Source organism: Sphaeramia orbicularis, chromosome 22 (genome assembly GCF_902148855.1).
Source record: "Sphaeramia orbicularis chromosome 22, fSphaOr1.1, whole genome shotgun sequence".
Taxonomy (NCBI): Eukaryota; Metazoa; Chordata; class Actinopteri; order Kurtiformes; family Apogonidae; genus Sphaeramia; species Sphaeramia orbicularis.
Window position 1 is genome coordinate 50,462,839 of NC_043978.1, and position 15,722 is coordinate 50,478,560.

A 15,722-nucleotide genomic window follows, 5' to 3' on the forward strand; every position below is an offset into this window, starting at 1 on the left:
AAAAAAAAAAAAAAAAAAAAAAAACCCTCAAAATAAACATACTTAAGTATAATATTCTACAGGTTGTGATTCTTGGTGTTGAATGTGTTTAATTTTGAAGGTGTTCATCGGAAGTAGGTCTTTTCTGTCCACTCAGTGTTTGACTGTTCTTCTGTCTGCTGCTGTTAGCCCCTCCCACCTGTGTGCACACTCCAGCTGCAGGTTGTGTTCTGCACACACACACACACACACACACGCTGTCAGTCTGTCTGTCCGGTGCTGAAGATGCGGCTGCGGCCAGTCGTTGTGTCCGTGTTTGTGGCGGCGGCAGTGGCTTATTTCGTCTACATCCCGCTGCCTGAAAACGTCCAGGAGCCATGGAAGCTAATGCTGCTGGATGCTGCGTTCAGGGCCACAGTGCGCATTGTAAGACTTTTTAATTTTATTCACACTTGAGTTACATTTAAATCTCCCTGATCGCAGGTATAATGATGATGATGATGATGATGATGATGATGATGATGATGATCTCAGTTGCAGACTAGGGCTGATAGAAAATATCAGTTCTGCAATATATCGTGATATATCATTTCACAATACTGTATCGATATTAACCCTTTCATGCACACAGCTCACTACAGTGGAAAGCTATTCTACAGCTCTTCTCTTGTATATTGATGGATTTTGTTGTTTTGTTTTGTTTTTTGCACGTATCTTTATTAAAGTTTAAACACATTACATGTTTTCTGAATTGGTAACATTGTGTAGATCTCCCCTGAGCGTAATAGTTATAGTTTTCACACAATTTATCAGTAAATACATGTTTCTTTGTCTCAAAAACTTAAACACGTAGTGTCCAGCTGAGTGGATATTTTTGCAACTTCATGAAAAGTAGGTTCATAAGAATTTTTTAAATTATTATTTCTATTTATTATTGTTATTATTATTATTATTATTATTTTTATTTTTTCATTTTTTCATTTTTTATTTTTTTTACTTTTTTTTCATAAGAAAATTTTCAATCGCCTTGTTTTTTTTCATGCCTAAAGAGAAATAAAAACAGGGGAAAAAAATCTTGATTAAGGTTCTCATAATTTGTGGATGAAAGGGTTAAAAAGTACTGTATCGATATTTTTAGGTATTTATTCAAATGCAGATATGGTGGAAGTTCATTTTTGTTTTTTGTTTTTCTTTTTTATTTATATTCTATTTATTATTATTTAACACTGTTTTGTTGAATGATAATTTGAAGCATCCTCAAAGCACTTTTTACTGTCTGAGAGAGGCAGCTGGTAGTTCCTTTGTTGGGATTGCACAAAAATAATGTTCTGATGTTAATTCTGAACTGATAGAATATGAACATTTGAAAAGGATCTTAACCTGTTTAACCCTGACCATATTTTCAGGGGAAAATCTTCGCAATAATAAGGTTCATATGGATGTTCTTGGTGTCTATGGACATTTAGAGACCTCACAGAATCTATTCCCATTGTCTAAAATATTGTATCTATTACTATGCCTGAGTAAACTGTAACAAACTGAAAGAGAAATTAGAATTTTTTATCCTCGCCTGGTTTTTTTCGGCTGGATTGACGATGATATGCATAAATTAATTGTTCGTGTCGGAGATTTTTAATAGCGTATATTTGACCCCACAAAGACTAAAAATCATGTTTGAACATTAAAGTTTGCACTAAAATACACTTTTGATGTACTTTTATTAACATTAGGGTCTAAACTTTGAGCAAAAGTTGAAAAAAACATCCATTGTCCTGATTTATTATATTTTATAGTAGATGAATATTATTTAGGCCCGCCGGCGGGCTGACAGGACCCCTGTAATGTCTGTAAAAAAAAAACTGTAATGTCTGTAAAACATAATCTAAGTTTGAACACAGGAAAATTTTGTGACATAGCATTAGATCCTCTTCTGATCAAATAAAAATGTGTTTAGTATTTGTGCATATTTCTGGTTTTATTCAATTCTTCCTGGAAAAAAAATCTTTAAATAAATAAATAAATGAATAAATAAATGCCTTTTAATAGTATCATGTTTTATTGTGATATATCGTATTGTGATCCTAGTGTTGTGATTTGTATCGTATCGCCAGATTCTTGCCGATACACAGCCCTATTGCAGAGTATGATAAGAAATGTCCAATAATAACACATGGACTTCCTTGCATCCACTGATCTTGGAATAAAACCTGAGCTCCAGATGTGCATGTGAGTGATCTTATTTTATTCTCAGCTGATCAGTAGTTTACTAAGGATTGATTGTTTTCCCAGTTCTGCTACAGGTTGACAGACAACATGGATAGGTGGTAGACATGCAGATTTTTTTGTGTCATGTTTGCAGTAGTAACACTTAGGGATGTAACAATATGAAAGTTTCATATCACGGTTATTATGACCAAAATTATTACCATTATTATCACGGTACTGTTGAAATGTACTCAAAATGTTCAAAAAGTACTAATACACACACTGAAATAATTTAACCAAGTTGTATTTTGGAAAAAAAAAACATAAAACAAATAAAATAATGGGCATAATGTACTTTCTGTTGGCAGAAACATTCAAATATTAACATGTAAACATCAAACGTACAAATGTGCATTAAAGATGGCACCTCATGGCCACTGTTTGACCATTTTACAGATCAAGTTTGAGTTGTTTGAGTTTCTTTTTCATAGATAGATAGATAGGTAGTCTCACTCTCTCACTCTCTCTCTTTCAAAGTGTGGTAATCAAACACGGTTATTATGATAATTAGAATTAAATGGTAATACTAACCATCAGGAATTTTACCGGTAATCGTTACATCCCTACTCACACTGTTCCTTTTTATCTTTTGGTTGTCATATTTACTAAGTTTAATAAGTTTTAGACAAATACATAATAAGAAATTGTATATGTGTGCAAAAACAAGAGGCAACAGTTCCATAGATATACCACAAAATAAATAATTTAAAGACATCAAACTTTAACAATAATAAATGAATGTTTCCTCAAAGTCTAAAAATGGGAGTAGGATGCACATACTCTTTATTCCACCTCCAGTTTAACCTAATTTAACATTAACTACCTGTAATTGTGCTTTAGATGTCAGACACACCTGTTGACTTGCAGCTCAGTGTCAAACATGTTCTTTGTTCTCAAACAGACATGTATTGTTAAGACTTACTCAGTATATCCAACTTCACAGTCGGATATTGCATAACAGTGTTGTAAATGACAACTAGTGTATTTCCGGCCTGCAGAGTTGTGAAATTAGAAATGTAGGACATAACATGTGATGAAATGTTATCACATTCTGTACTGTTATAGATTTCAGTGGGTTTTTCCACCGTCAAATCCATTAGTAATGGGAGGCTGAAATGAACAAACTTCCCCAACAGTGTGTTTTTCGCACTGTCAGGCGCTCTGCCATGGTGTTAATGCTAACCATGAAAGCGTGCCCTGTATTCTGAGTCAATGTGAGGACAATGAACTCTGCTCTTCACCTTTGGTCTGATTACGTTTTGAAACTGGCACTCAAGGTAAAAGTCAAATACACAGATTTAAAGAGTGAGCGAATAAAGGCATAACGGCTATATGTAAGATTATAAAGGATAATACACTACTTAGTTTTGAAAGAATTAAAGAGAAACATGCTCTAGAGCAGGGGTGTCAAACTCATTTTCTTTCCGGGGCCATATTCAGCTCAGTTTGACCTCCAGTGGGCCGGACCAGTTAAATAATAGCATAATAACCTATACATAATGACAACTCCAAATTTTTTAGTGCAAAAAAATAACATTAAATGATGAAACTATTTCTATCCAAAACAAAAAAGATGTGAACAACTGGAAAAAAAAAAAAGAAATTTCTGAAGAAAAATAAGTACAATTTGATCAATATTATGCCTCAGCTTATGATTTCTACATGTGCATTACAGATCGGATTTACCAAGGCACAAAACAGGCAGAATAGTGTTAAAATTGCACTTATTTTTCTTTAGACATTTCAGGTTGTTCATATTTGGTCAGGTTAGTGACATTTTATTGTTAAAGGATATCAAAATTTAATGTTCTTTGCAATAAATCAAAGAGAAAAAATTGGTGTTGCCATTATTTATAGGCATAATGTCATATTATTTTTCTCACAGTAAACCAAGAAGAAAATTTGGAGTCATTATTTTTCGGTTATTACGCTGTTATTTTTGAGTTTGATGCCTTTGACTGTTAATATCTTCAGAGTAATTTTTGCATTATGCACTTTGTAAATTCATCTCACGGGCCAGATTGGAACCTCTAGCGGGCCGGTTTTGGCCCCCGGACCACATGTTGGACATCTGTGCTCTAGAGACACAAGATTTCTATCGTTGCCTACAGCTGAGACACTTTGTTAATGAAAAAATAAAAAAATTTAGCAGAAAAAAGCAATCAGTTATTGGATGTATTCATAAGGGCTTATGATTCACACAAAAATAGAGGTATAATCTCAGGTCTGTATAAAGGGCTTGTTAACATGAAAACACATTCCACTTTATATATAAAAATAAAATGGGAAATAGAGGGAGGACTGGATCTGACAGAAGAAGAGTGGATAAGAGTCTGGGAATATCAATGGAAGTGTAGTAGTTCACAGAGTTGGAAAGAGTTTGGCTGGAAAAGCTTGATTAGATATTTCATTACACCACATCAAAAGTCCCACTAGAGAGATAACTCCCCAATTTGCTGGAGAAAATGTGGTAATACAAATGCACATCATTATAATCTCTTCTGGAATTGTTCAGTTATCAAAAATTACTGGAAGGAAATACATAAGGAAACACAAGAAATTATCGGGAGCCACTTATCCTTTGAATGTCAATCTTTATTTTTTGGACTTATACCAGAAGGATGGCCAAAGAGAGACAAATATTTATTTAATATCCTGCTAATAACGACCAAAAAAGCCATCACAAGAAAATGGCTTTCATCAGAAAACCCAACGCTGAGCATGTGGATGGACATTACAGTGGACATATATAAGATGGACAGACTTACTGCAGAGGTGAACTATAAGAAGGACTTGTTCGTTACGCGCTGGAAGAAATGGATGGAATACATCATGCCACGCAGACCGGACTTTGATGCTTTTATTTTTGTATACAAGATTAGATTTAGTAAATGTAATAACTGCAATTCACTCCCTACTTGTTAATGTTCTTTTTGTTTGTTTCATTGTTAAAAAAAATGGGACATTCAGACTAATATACTGTTGATGACATTTAAAATTAATATCTTCGTTAAAATTGATGTAGAATGTCAATAAAAAAAGTGAATTAAAAAAAAAAAAAAAGTCAAACACACTCTCACATATACCCAGACTGAGGAACTTGGAGGATAAACGTGCAGCTTGTCCGTCCAAAGTGGATAACGCCATCCATGCAGGTGGTTTAATACTGGTTATGGTATATGGCACAGGTGTCAAACATGCGGCCCGGGGGCCAAATCCAGCCTGCCAAAGGATCCAGTCCGGCCCTTCGGATGAATTTGTGAAATGCAAAAATTACACTAAGATATTAACAATCCTTTTAGTTCAGGTTCCATATTCAGACTAATTCATTCTCAAGTGGGTCAGACCAGTAAAATACTATCATAATAACATAAAAATAATGACAACTCCAAATGTTTCTCTTTGTAAATGTAAATATTCTCATGTATTTACACTACAACAAAGTATAATTTTGCAAAAAATGCAAATAACCTGAAATGTCTTAAGAGAAGTGAGTATAATTTTAACAATATTCTGCCTGTCACTCAGTGTTTTGTGTGTTTGTAGATCCACTGTGATCTGTAAGTTATAATGTACATGTGTAAATGATAAACCGAGGCATAATATTGTTAAAATTACACTTATTTTTTTTTCAGTTTGTTCGTGTTATTCATATCTTTTGAAAGGATAGTTTATAGATGCAAACCTTTTCATGATGTAAATTAATTTTTTTTGCTCTAAAACATAGAGAAAAGTTTGGAGTTGACATTATTTATATATTATTATATTATTATTTCACTGGTCCGGCCCACTTCAGATCAAATTTAGCTGAATGTGACCCCTGAACTAAAATGAGTTTGACACCCCTGGTATATGGTATATAGTGCATGTTCTACCCTCATGGTGCCCAAAGTGCTTTCAAAGCCCCTCATTCACCCTTTCACACACATTCATACACCAGTAGGCGGCTGCTGCCATGCAAGGTGCTTTCAGGTCCTACTGGGAGCAATGGAGGGTTCAGTGTCTAGCTCAGTGTTTTTCAACGTTGGGGTCGGGACCCCAAGTGGGGTCACCTGAAATTCAAATAGGGTCGCCTGAAATTTCTAGTAGTTGTAATTTTTTTTTTTTTAATTACTAATAAAAAATAAATGTTGAGTTGACAGAGACAATCCCAGTCCATAACAGACATGACAAACTGTGAGTGTGAAACTGCAGCACTGTGGTTCTGTTTATCTGTCAAATGTTCATTGTGGTCAGTTTCAGATGCTGCAGCTCTTTCATAATTCATAGTTTGAGTTCTTGTTTGTTCAGTATTAATTGTCAGCCTTGTAAATCACAGCTGGACTGACTGTACATATCCTGACCAGGGAAAATCAAATTCTCCCTTTGTGCAGTAATCTACACCTGGATTTACTGCCTCCGTCCATAATAATATACATTATATAGACTAAATGTCCTCTAAAATTATTATTTATTATTATTTGCAATATAGTATAGCAAACTATTACATGATCAAAAACGAATTAATTTTAGTAAAAAAAAAAAAAAGTCTCTGTTTTGAATGTCTGGGGTCGCCAGAAATTTATGATGTTAAAATAATAATAAATAATAATAATGGATTAGATTTCTATAGCGCTTTTCTATGAATGCATACTCAAAGTGCACACAGTGGATCCATTATTCATTCACTCTCACATCCTCCCTCTGGTGGTGGTAAACTACATCTGTATCCACAGCTGTCCTGGGGCAGACTGACAGAAGCATGGCTGCCAATCTGCGCCTACGGCCCCTCCCACCATCACTGGACATTCACACACATTCATACACCAGTGTGAGTAGCAGCACTGGAGGCAAGGGGGGTGAAGTGTCTTGCCCAAGGACACAACAGCACATGGACAGAGCGGGATTCGAACCGCTAACCCTTTGGTTATTGGATGACCCACTCTACCATCTGAGCCATGGCCACCCCCCAAAATGAGGTCATGAGCCAAAAAAGGTTGGGAACCACTGGTCTAGCTCACGGACACTTTGACTTGTGGACAGTCAGAGCCAGGATTCGAACCGCCAACCCTTCGGTCATTGGACGCTGTACCAACTGAGCCACAGTCGTGGGTATTTCCTCGTGTTCCACAAGATCAGTTAATGTAACCTAATAAACCAAATAAATCCACTTCAGTAGTCATCCTGAATTACGTTCCTGTGTGGAGTTTGTATTTGACGTTTTGTTCTTCCTGACATGGCAGACATCAGCGCTTCACAGAACAGACCTGATCTGATTTCATGATGGAAATCTACAGGGACATTTGCCACCAAGTCACAGAGTTTCATAGAAAAACGCCTAACATTAATTCTGAGGGCTGTAGTTTCAATACTAGGAGAAAGCAGGAGAATCTGACAGGGTGACCTGGGAAAGTGAATGTGGAATTATAATATAAACCAGTGGCGATTTCTCACAGACTGCAGTGGAAGCCCGGCATCCCCTAAAATTATAAAAATTAAATGGTTAAATCTGTTTGGTTGTGTTGACATTTTATTGACTACAAATGTGTTAGAACTCATTCATCTCACAGACGAGTTTGTTCAGAATCAGCTTTATCACAAATCAACGGACTCGATGTTGTTCACTTCTCCTCCATTCCCGTGTCTGTGTTTTCTCCTCCATCTCTGCTCAGTGCATTTGTCCGTAGACTGTGGGCGTCCATGCACTTCAGTGGGACTGAGTGGAACTGTTTTTTTCATTGCCTCAAAACTGGACGGTAATTGGATAAATGCCACGATGTTGTCCCGCCCCCAGACGCCAGGCGTCTCTGGGGGTGAATGGAGCTGTGGGCGGAGCTCGGCTGGGCTGGACGCCAGAATCCCACATGCTGATTGGAGGATCAGTCGAAAGGCTGAATCCTGTTTGATTGACAGCTAGTTTCAGATCTCCTCCTTCACTGACACAGTTCAGTTTAATACCGTCACACATTCTGCTGGGAAAGAGAGAGAGAAACCACTACAAAATTACTCGTTCATTTCTTGCACTGTAAATAAAACACACTCATTGGACTTCCTTGTTTCAATTTAACATAATTTCAGCGTTTTCTTGTTTCAGTTCCATAATTTAATCATTTCTTGTTCAAGTTTAATATCGTTTTGTAGATAGTTAAATCAATCAAACTGTTGGCTAGGTTGGAGTGAAAGGAGCATCTGTAGTTTAAAAAGGCTGAAGTCTGACACCCACAACACACTGGGCCAAGGCCGTCTGAGCAGCCCAGCTCTGCTGGACATTCAGAGGACACTGGTCCAGTCCCTGGAAAAGACACCTACTGGTACGATAAGGTCACTGAGCATTTTCTTAAAAAGGAACGGAGGGTCGAATGTATGTTTAAATAACTTGTCAATTTTTTTTTTTTTTTTGATGTAAGCCGACAATGAGCTTCCCCTGTCTGAAAGACGAGCAGCCGCCACTGATCTAAACCTTTAGGCCAAAGGAAGTTCTAATTATTCATTTAGTTATGATATTACTGAAATATATTTTCTGTGAATGCGCCTCTGTGACTGTTGCTCTTAGTTTGGTGTGAACTTGACTGGAGGGCAAACAGCTGAGTAATAAAAGGAAGTGGGTCACAGTGCAGGAGGACAGAGGTGACTTTGACTCAGGCTCTGCTGATGACACACTGTTCCCTGTATGATGTTGAAATGAAATTAATATTTGCAGATTTTTTATTTTTTTTTCCACCTCTTTTGTGTCTGCAGGCCATGATAAAGGACTGGCTGGGCTTTGACCATTTCATCAGGAACATCAGGTGGTCCACAGAGAGCCTTGAGGGCATGATGAAGACCATGAGTGGCTCCAGATCCGATGGGGGGGTCATGCCCGGGGTGAAGGTCAGCGACATTACTTTCGCCGGTGTCCCTGTGCGGGTCTATGAGCCCCCAGCCGGAGGGGAGGGTCATCTGAGGAGAGGCCTGATGTTTCTTCATGGAGGGGGCTGGGCTCTTGGCAGTGGTAGTGAGTATGAGCTGGATTGAAGGAGGCTCACAGGAGAACATGCAGTGAATAAAAAGGCTTAGATTATTAGGATGAAAGGTTAGTGTTCACTGTGCAGTCAAATGGTACTCGTCAGTGTTTAGTGTAGAGCACAGGTGTCAAACATTCGGCGCGGGGGCCAAATCCGGCCCACCAAAGGGTCCAGTCCGGCCCTTAGGATGAATTAGTGAAATGCAAAAATTACACTGAAGATATTAACAATTAAAGGTGTAAAAATCATTTTAATTCAGTTCCACATACAGACCAATTAGATCTTAATTGGGTCAGATCAGTAAAATAGTATCATCATAACCTATAAATAATGACACCAAACAACAGCAAAAACACTACAGTTCTCCTTTGTGCAGGTTATTGTTCATCCTCAGTTGTTTTCGGAGTTGGACTGGTTTTGTTCTTGCAAACTTTTCATTTCTCATCCAAGAGACTTCAACAGTTCAGTATGTTGATGGGGTAAAACCCACAACAGGGGTAGGCAACCTGTGGCTCTGGGGCCCTTTTGAATGTGGCTTTGTCAAAAACATATGGAAATGAATAACACTAAAGCAATTTTTTTTTACACATGCTATTGTTATTGTCTGAACCATAAAGTCATACAGTTGTAATGATGTAAACTACACTCCAAAAAAAAAACAAAACAAAAAAAAAATAGAAGCAGTAGTTGTAATAAAAGTAGACTACTTTATTATTTTATATTACTGGTGGTATTTTCTGTATTTTCCATTGTAAATAGAGCCTTCACACACCAGTACATTTTTGCTGCACAACACAATTATGGCAGATGTCACTGTTTTCTGTCGTGTAGGTCTGTAATTTCTTTGTAGTTCTGTAAATGCCTCAAAACTTTGGTTTATTCTCGACATATTCCATACAAACTAATTCTGATGAGCTTCGTAAACAGTCACCATTTTCAGGTAAAACATATAGGCATATGTTTTGGCTTGCGACAATTTTGTTTTTCTATTTCTGTCCTAAAATGGCTTTTTAGATCATAAAGGTTCCTGACCCATGGCCTATGGCAAATTGCAAAAATTTCTTCTCACTTCCAGGGATGCGAGAACAAAATGACATCATTTTTTTCTTGCAGCTCTAGTTTGTGAGTTCTTGCAGCTTGTTCTTGACACACCAGAACTTTTCTCTTGAACTATTGTGTGATTGGTCAGAAATTCAAAGTGGGTGTGATTAAAGCTGAAAAGCGTCAGACCTCTCAGGAGTTCGACGTTCAGAGTTTTTCATGAAGTATGAAATGTCTTGGCCAGAACGAACTTTGTCCTCGATCTTGCCATGAAGACGGACAAATTTCTCTGTTCTCGTGGAGTACGTAGCGGGCTTTAGGATCATTAACATGTGGGGAAAACAATCTACACAGACCAACCCCCCCTACAGGTAAAAGCCTGATATGTACTCCGCAAGAACAGAGAAATTTGTTCATCTTCTCGAGGTGGCAAGAAGCTTAAATTAGGAGAATTCAATCTGCATTCTTCAGTTCATCACAAACATCAAAAATTAACACATTTTGAGACACGCTGGTCAGAAAGTAAAAAAAAACCTGTAATTAGAACACTATGACCAATGAAATGGAGTTAAAACTACAATATTTTCCTCTGAGATGTAGTTGAATATAAGACTATTGTATAAAAGGGAAACATTTGATAATGTTCTTCCTCTTCTTTCATCAGAGAAAGGATCGTATGATGCAATCAACAGGAGGTTGTCCGACGAGCTCAACACCGTTGTGGTTTCAGTTGAGTAAGTGTGACTTGTTGTGGGAACATACCTGCTGTTTTAACAAGGCTGATACTTTTTTTCAGATTTTAGGAGGTTTCACATGATTTTTTTAAATTGGCCAATATCAGATTCCAGTGATTTTTTGGTCCATCCATCCATCCATTATCCACCGCTTATCTGGGGCCGGGTCACGGGGGTAACAGTCTAAGCACGGACGCCCAGACTTCCCTCTCCCCAGACTCCTCCTCCAGCTCTTCTGGGGAGACCCCGAGGCGTTCCCAGGCCAGCCCACAGACATAGTCTCTCCAACGTGTCCTGGGTCTGGGACATGCCCGGAACACCTCCCCAGGGAGGCGTCCAGGAGGCGTCCGAAATAGATGCCCGAGCCACCTCAGCTGGCTCCTCTGGATGTGGAGGAGCAGCGGCTCTACTCCGAGCTCCTCCCTGGTGACTGAGCTCCTCACCCTATCCCTAAGGGTGCGCCCAGCCACCCTGCGGAGGAAACTCATTTTGACCACTTGTATCTGGGATCTTGTCCTTTCAGTCATGACCCAAAGCTCATGACCATAGGTGAGGTTAGGAACGCAGATTGACCGGTAAATCGAGAGCTTCGCCTCTCGGCTCAGCTCCTTCTTTACCACAACCGACCAATACAGCAACCGCATCACTGCAGACGCTGCACCGATCCGTCTGTCAATCTCATGCTCCATCCTTCCCTCACTTGTGATTTTTTTGTGAAAATTATAATAGTGTAACCGGTGGTGTCAGACTCTGTGTTGTGTTTTTTAAGGATGAGACCCACACGTATGACTTTGGAGGCAGTCTCCATTTATTGTTTTTTCCGTTCCTGACAAAAGTGACATAAAACAAAACCATCACCACCAAAATTTAATCATTTCTTCCTTGTGCCAGTATCAACATTTCCTGAAAATTTCATGAAAATTCGTCCATAACTTTTTGAGTTATCTTGCTAACAAACTAACACGCAAACAAACATGCAAACACACAAAGCAAAGCGATCACAGTACGTCCTGGCGGAGGTAAAAAGCAAAATAGCACTCCTTTAAAGCTACTACTCTAAATACAAGTACTAACAATGGATATACTACTACTGCAGCTGTTAGTGCCAATAATAGAGAACTATATACTATATAATAAACACTACCACAACTATATGGATAAATGAATAATGATGATGGAGGCAGAAGAGAAGCAGGACCACAGCAGTAGGTCCAGAGATGATCCAGTGAAAATCTGTGAGGACATAAAGCACTGAGACTCCAGTCGAGTCAGCAACACGTAAATTTCATGAGATTTTTACAGAAACACACTGATATTAAAAAGAAAGACATCAGATTTGGGTCACTTTTTCCTGCATGAAATAGAAGATACATAGTTTACTTTTTTTGTACATGTCAGAGCTTTGTAAACATGGGTTGTGTGCTCTGTGTTTAGGTACCGCCTTTATCCAGAGGTCCATTTTCCTGAGCCGTATATAGACTGCCTTTCTGCCGCAAAGCATTTCTTGTCTCAGGAGGTTCTGGCCAAGTACGCCATTGATCCAGAGCGTGTGGGTGTGTCTGGAGACAGCGCTGGGGGAAACCTGGCTGCAGCCGTCACTCAGGAGGTAAATGCACAGAAAGAAGAATAAGGTGTTTCTTCTATCACGAAACAATCATTATGCATGTACGAGGGGGGGGTGAAAAGTTCATAGCCTGACTAAGAAGGAGTTCTTCCACAGCAGTGAAACTGTGCATACATTAAATTCAACCTCTCCTCATACTAACTGCATGGTTTCCTTCCAGATAAACCCACACTGGATAAATAATGTAGGACTTTGAACAGTAGTACTACAGACATGTCATGTAAATGCTGCTTTTCACCCCTCCCTCGTTCTCCCTACCCCTCTTGAATTCCTCTTCCCAGTTTTGCACAGTTGATAAAACTGGAGCATCAGCCCCTATAGACACCATGTCAGCATGAATGTCCTGGGGTGGGGGGGGCTAAGCCCTTTTTCTGCACACATTTGATCAGATCACGGTGCCATGGATGGTTCACCAAATGTCTGTAGTAGTCCACACCTGTCCGAAGGCTGTCTGCGATGCAACGCCGCAGCTGGAATACCTGGTCATTGAACTGGATCATGGTGTTGATGAGTTAGAATGTATGGACATGGTGGAGCCAAACACAGACCGACCGCCTGTTTGTGGGTGGAGCCAAACACAGACCGACCGCCTGTTTGTGGGTGGAGCCAAACACAGACCGACCGCCTGTTTGTGGGTGGAGCCAAACACAGACCGACCGCCTGTTTGTGGGTGGAGCCAAACACAGACCGACCGTCTGTTTGTGGGTGGAGCCAAACACAGACCGGCCGTCTGTTTGTGGGTGGAGCCAAACACAGACCGGCCGTCTGTTTGTGGGAGCGGTGCACCCCCGAATAAATACATGCACAAATGCGGGGTCGGTGTCGGAGCGTTTTCCCTGGAGGTTGGTCTTCAGGAGGTGAAGAAAAGATAAATGAGCTTGAGTTTCACTTTCACTTCTGCGGGGGCGCAGACTGCACCACCCCAAACCCCTATAGTATTAGAAGTAGGATGGAAAGTGACCCACACACGCGGTTACCATCCAACACGCACGCATACCCCGGCCAAACTGCACGCGTGTGGCTGAGTACCCCACCCCCTCCCCACTGATGAAATGCACGAGCGTGCACCCCCCCACTCCACACCGCCACACCAACAGATGGATTCCACAGGAAACACTGACTGTATCCAACGGTTCAATAAATCAGTCATTAAGGAATATGACATGCTTTTTTCATTAAGTATAGAAACAATATTTAACTTTATTCTTCTAGACCGAATTAAAAAATCTTTAATTTTAGCCTCTTCTGACCCTCCTGTTATGTCCTGTATCCCACATGTAATAACGTGTGTGATGATCTAAATGTGAACTGACAGTTGAACCCGTGTCTGTCTCTCTCTCTGTATATTATCAGATTTCCACAGATACCAGCATGAGTGTGAAATTTAGCGTTCAGGCCCTGATCTACCCCGTGCTTCAGACCCTGGACTTCAACACCCCCTCCTTTGTGCAGAACCAGAACATGCCCATCCTCTCCCGAACCCTCATGATCCAGTTCTGGTTGCAGTACCTCAAAGCTGACTTTTCCTTGCATCCCCAGTTGTTGGTGAACAACCACAGCTCCTTACACCAGTCGGTTATCCCGGCAGAGCTGAGGGCCCGGCTGGACTGGACCGTCCTCCTTCCACCAAAGTTCAAGAAGGATCACAAGCCCCTGGTGGTGGAAAAAGGTTCACATGGAATAGTGAAGCAGGTGCCGGCGCTGCTGGACGTACGGGCGGCTCCTCTTCTGGCGGGGCCTGAGGTTTTGGCTAAATGTCCGCGGGCTTACATCCTCACGTGTGAACACGACGTGTTGAGGGACGACGGTCTGATGTACGCGCGGCGCTTACAGGACGCGGGCGTCACGGTAACCAGTGACCACTATGAGGACGGATTCCACGGATGTTTCAGCCTAAGTTTCTGGCCGTTTGATTTTGACGTGGGGAGGAGGGCGGTCAGGGGTTACTTCAACTGGCTACAGACCAACTTATAAGAGTGTGGAGGTGTGTGTGTGTGTGTGTGTGTGTGTGTGTGTGTGGCTGTGAATTGCACTGTGTGTGTTACACTGAATCCAAATGCAATAATGTTTTCCCTAGGATTATAGAGGGTTTATATTCTGTGATTTTATTTTATTTTTTTTAAATTGTTATTTAACTAAAAACAAAGCATTTTGTCTTAATTTTGGACATACACGACTGCAATATTTTAAAGCAGCTCAAAGAAAGTTCAAACAATTCTGTTCACTGATAAAGTAAATTACAGATGACGACCACCTTTAACCCTTTCATGCACAGTGGTCACTCCAGTGGACAGTTTTCCAGCTGTTCTCTTGTATATTCATGGGTTTTGTGGTTTTAGTTCCATATCAGCCAACACACTGGACACTTATGCACCATCCCATAAACTGCAATTCATCCTATTACTGTAACTTTGCTGTTCTTGAAAAACCTGATCTGCAGTAACATGTTTGAGTGGAAACCAATTACTAATTGTTAATAGACTGTAATGAACACTTTTTTTTTTTTTTTTTTTTAAAGCAAAAAGGCTTATTTTTGCATATTATCTCCATGAAGTGAATATTAATTAGTATTAGGGTGTGTTAAAATGTGAGAAAACATCAAATTCGCAGCATTAAAAATGTTTTAATCGCATAATTGTCCATATCACTTTCTGATATAAGGTTTTAAATACATGTTTCTTCGCCTGAAAAATTAAATGCATGGTGTCCAGCTGAGTGGACATTTTTGTAACTCCTTAAAAAAACAAAAACAAAACAAAACAAAAAAAACGCAATCACATGGTTTTTTTTCATGCCTAAAGAGGAATGAAACCACTCAGGAAAAATATCTTGACTAAGGTTCTCATAATTCATGCATGAAAGGGTTAAACCGCTCTCTACACTGTGGTCGTCCATTAGTCGACTGGAAGGAAAAACTCTGAATTCTTTCCTTGCTGTATGTGCTTTTTTTGATAATATCTAAGCTCAGGGCCTTCATGTACCAAGTCCACCTATGTCTATGTGAAGTGTACATGATAATCAGATGAACGTCTGGTCGTCATTCACTGTCTGCAGGTAAAAGAGCAGATTTACAGCTGATAAAAAGACTCAGATTTA

General features: G+C 39.6%; 1 protein-coding gene across 1 annotated transcript; it reads left to right on the forward strand.

The window, feature by feature from the left end:
- Positions 1 to 229: 229 nt before the first annotated feature.
- nceh1a (neutral cholesterol ester hydrolase 1a) lies at positions 230 to 14,917 on the forward strand. The gene is made up of 5 exons (XM_030127657.1): positions 230 to 405; positions 8,962 to 9,217; positions 10,933 to 11,002; positions 12,437 to 12,608; positions 13,980 to 14,917. Exons 1-5 carry the CDS (start codon positions 265 to 267, stop codon positions 14,598 to 14,600), a joined length of 1,260 nt encoding a protein of 419 aa, XP_029983517.1. The 5' UTR covers positions 230 to 264; the 3' UTR covers positions 14,601 to 14,917.
- Positions 14,918 to 15,722: the final 805 nt, after the last annotated feature.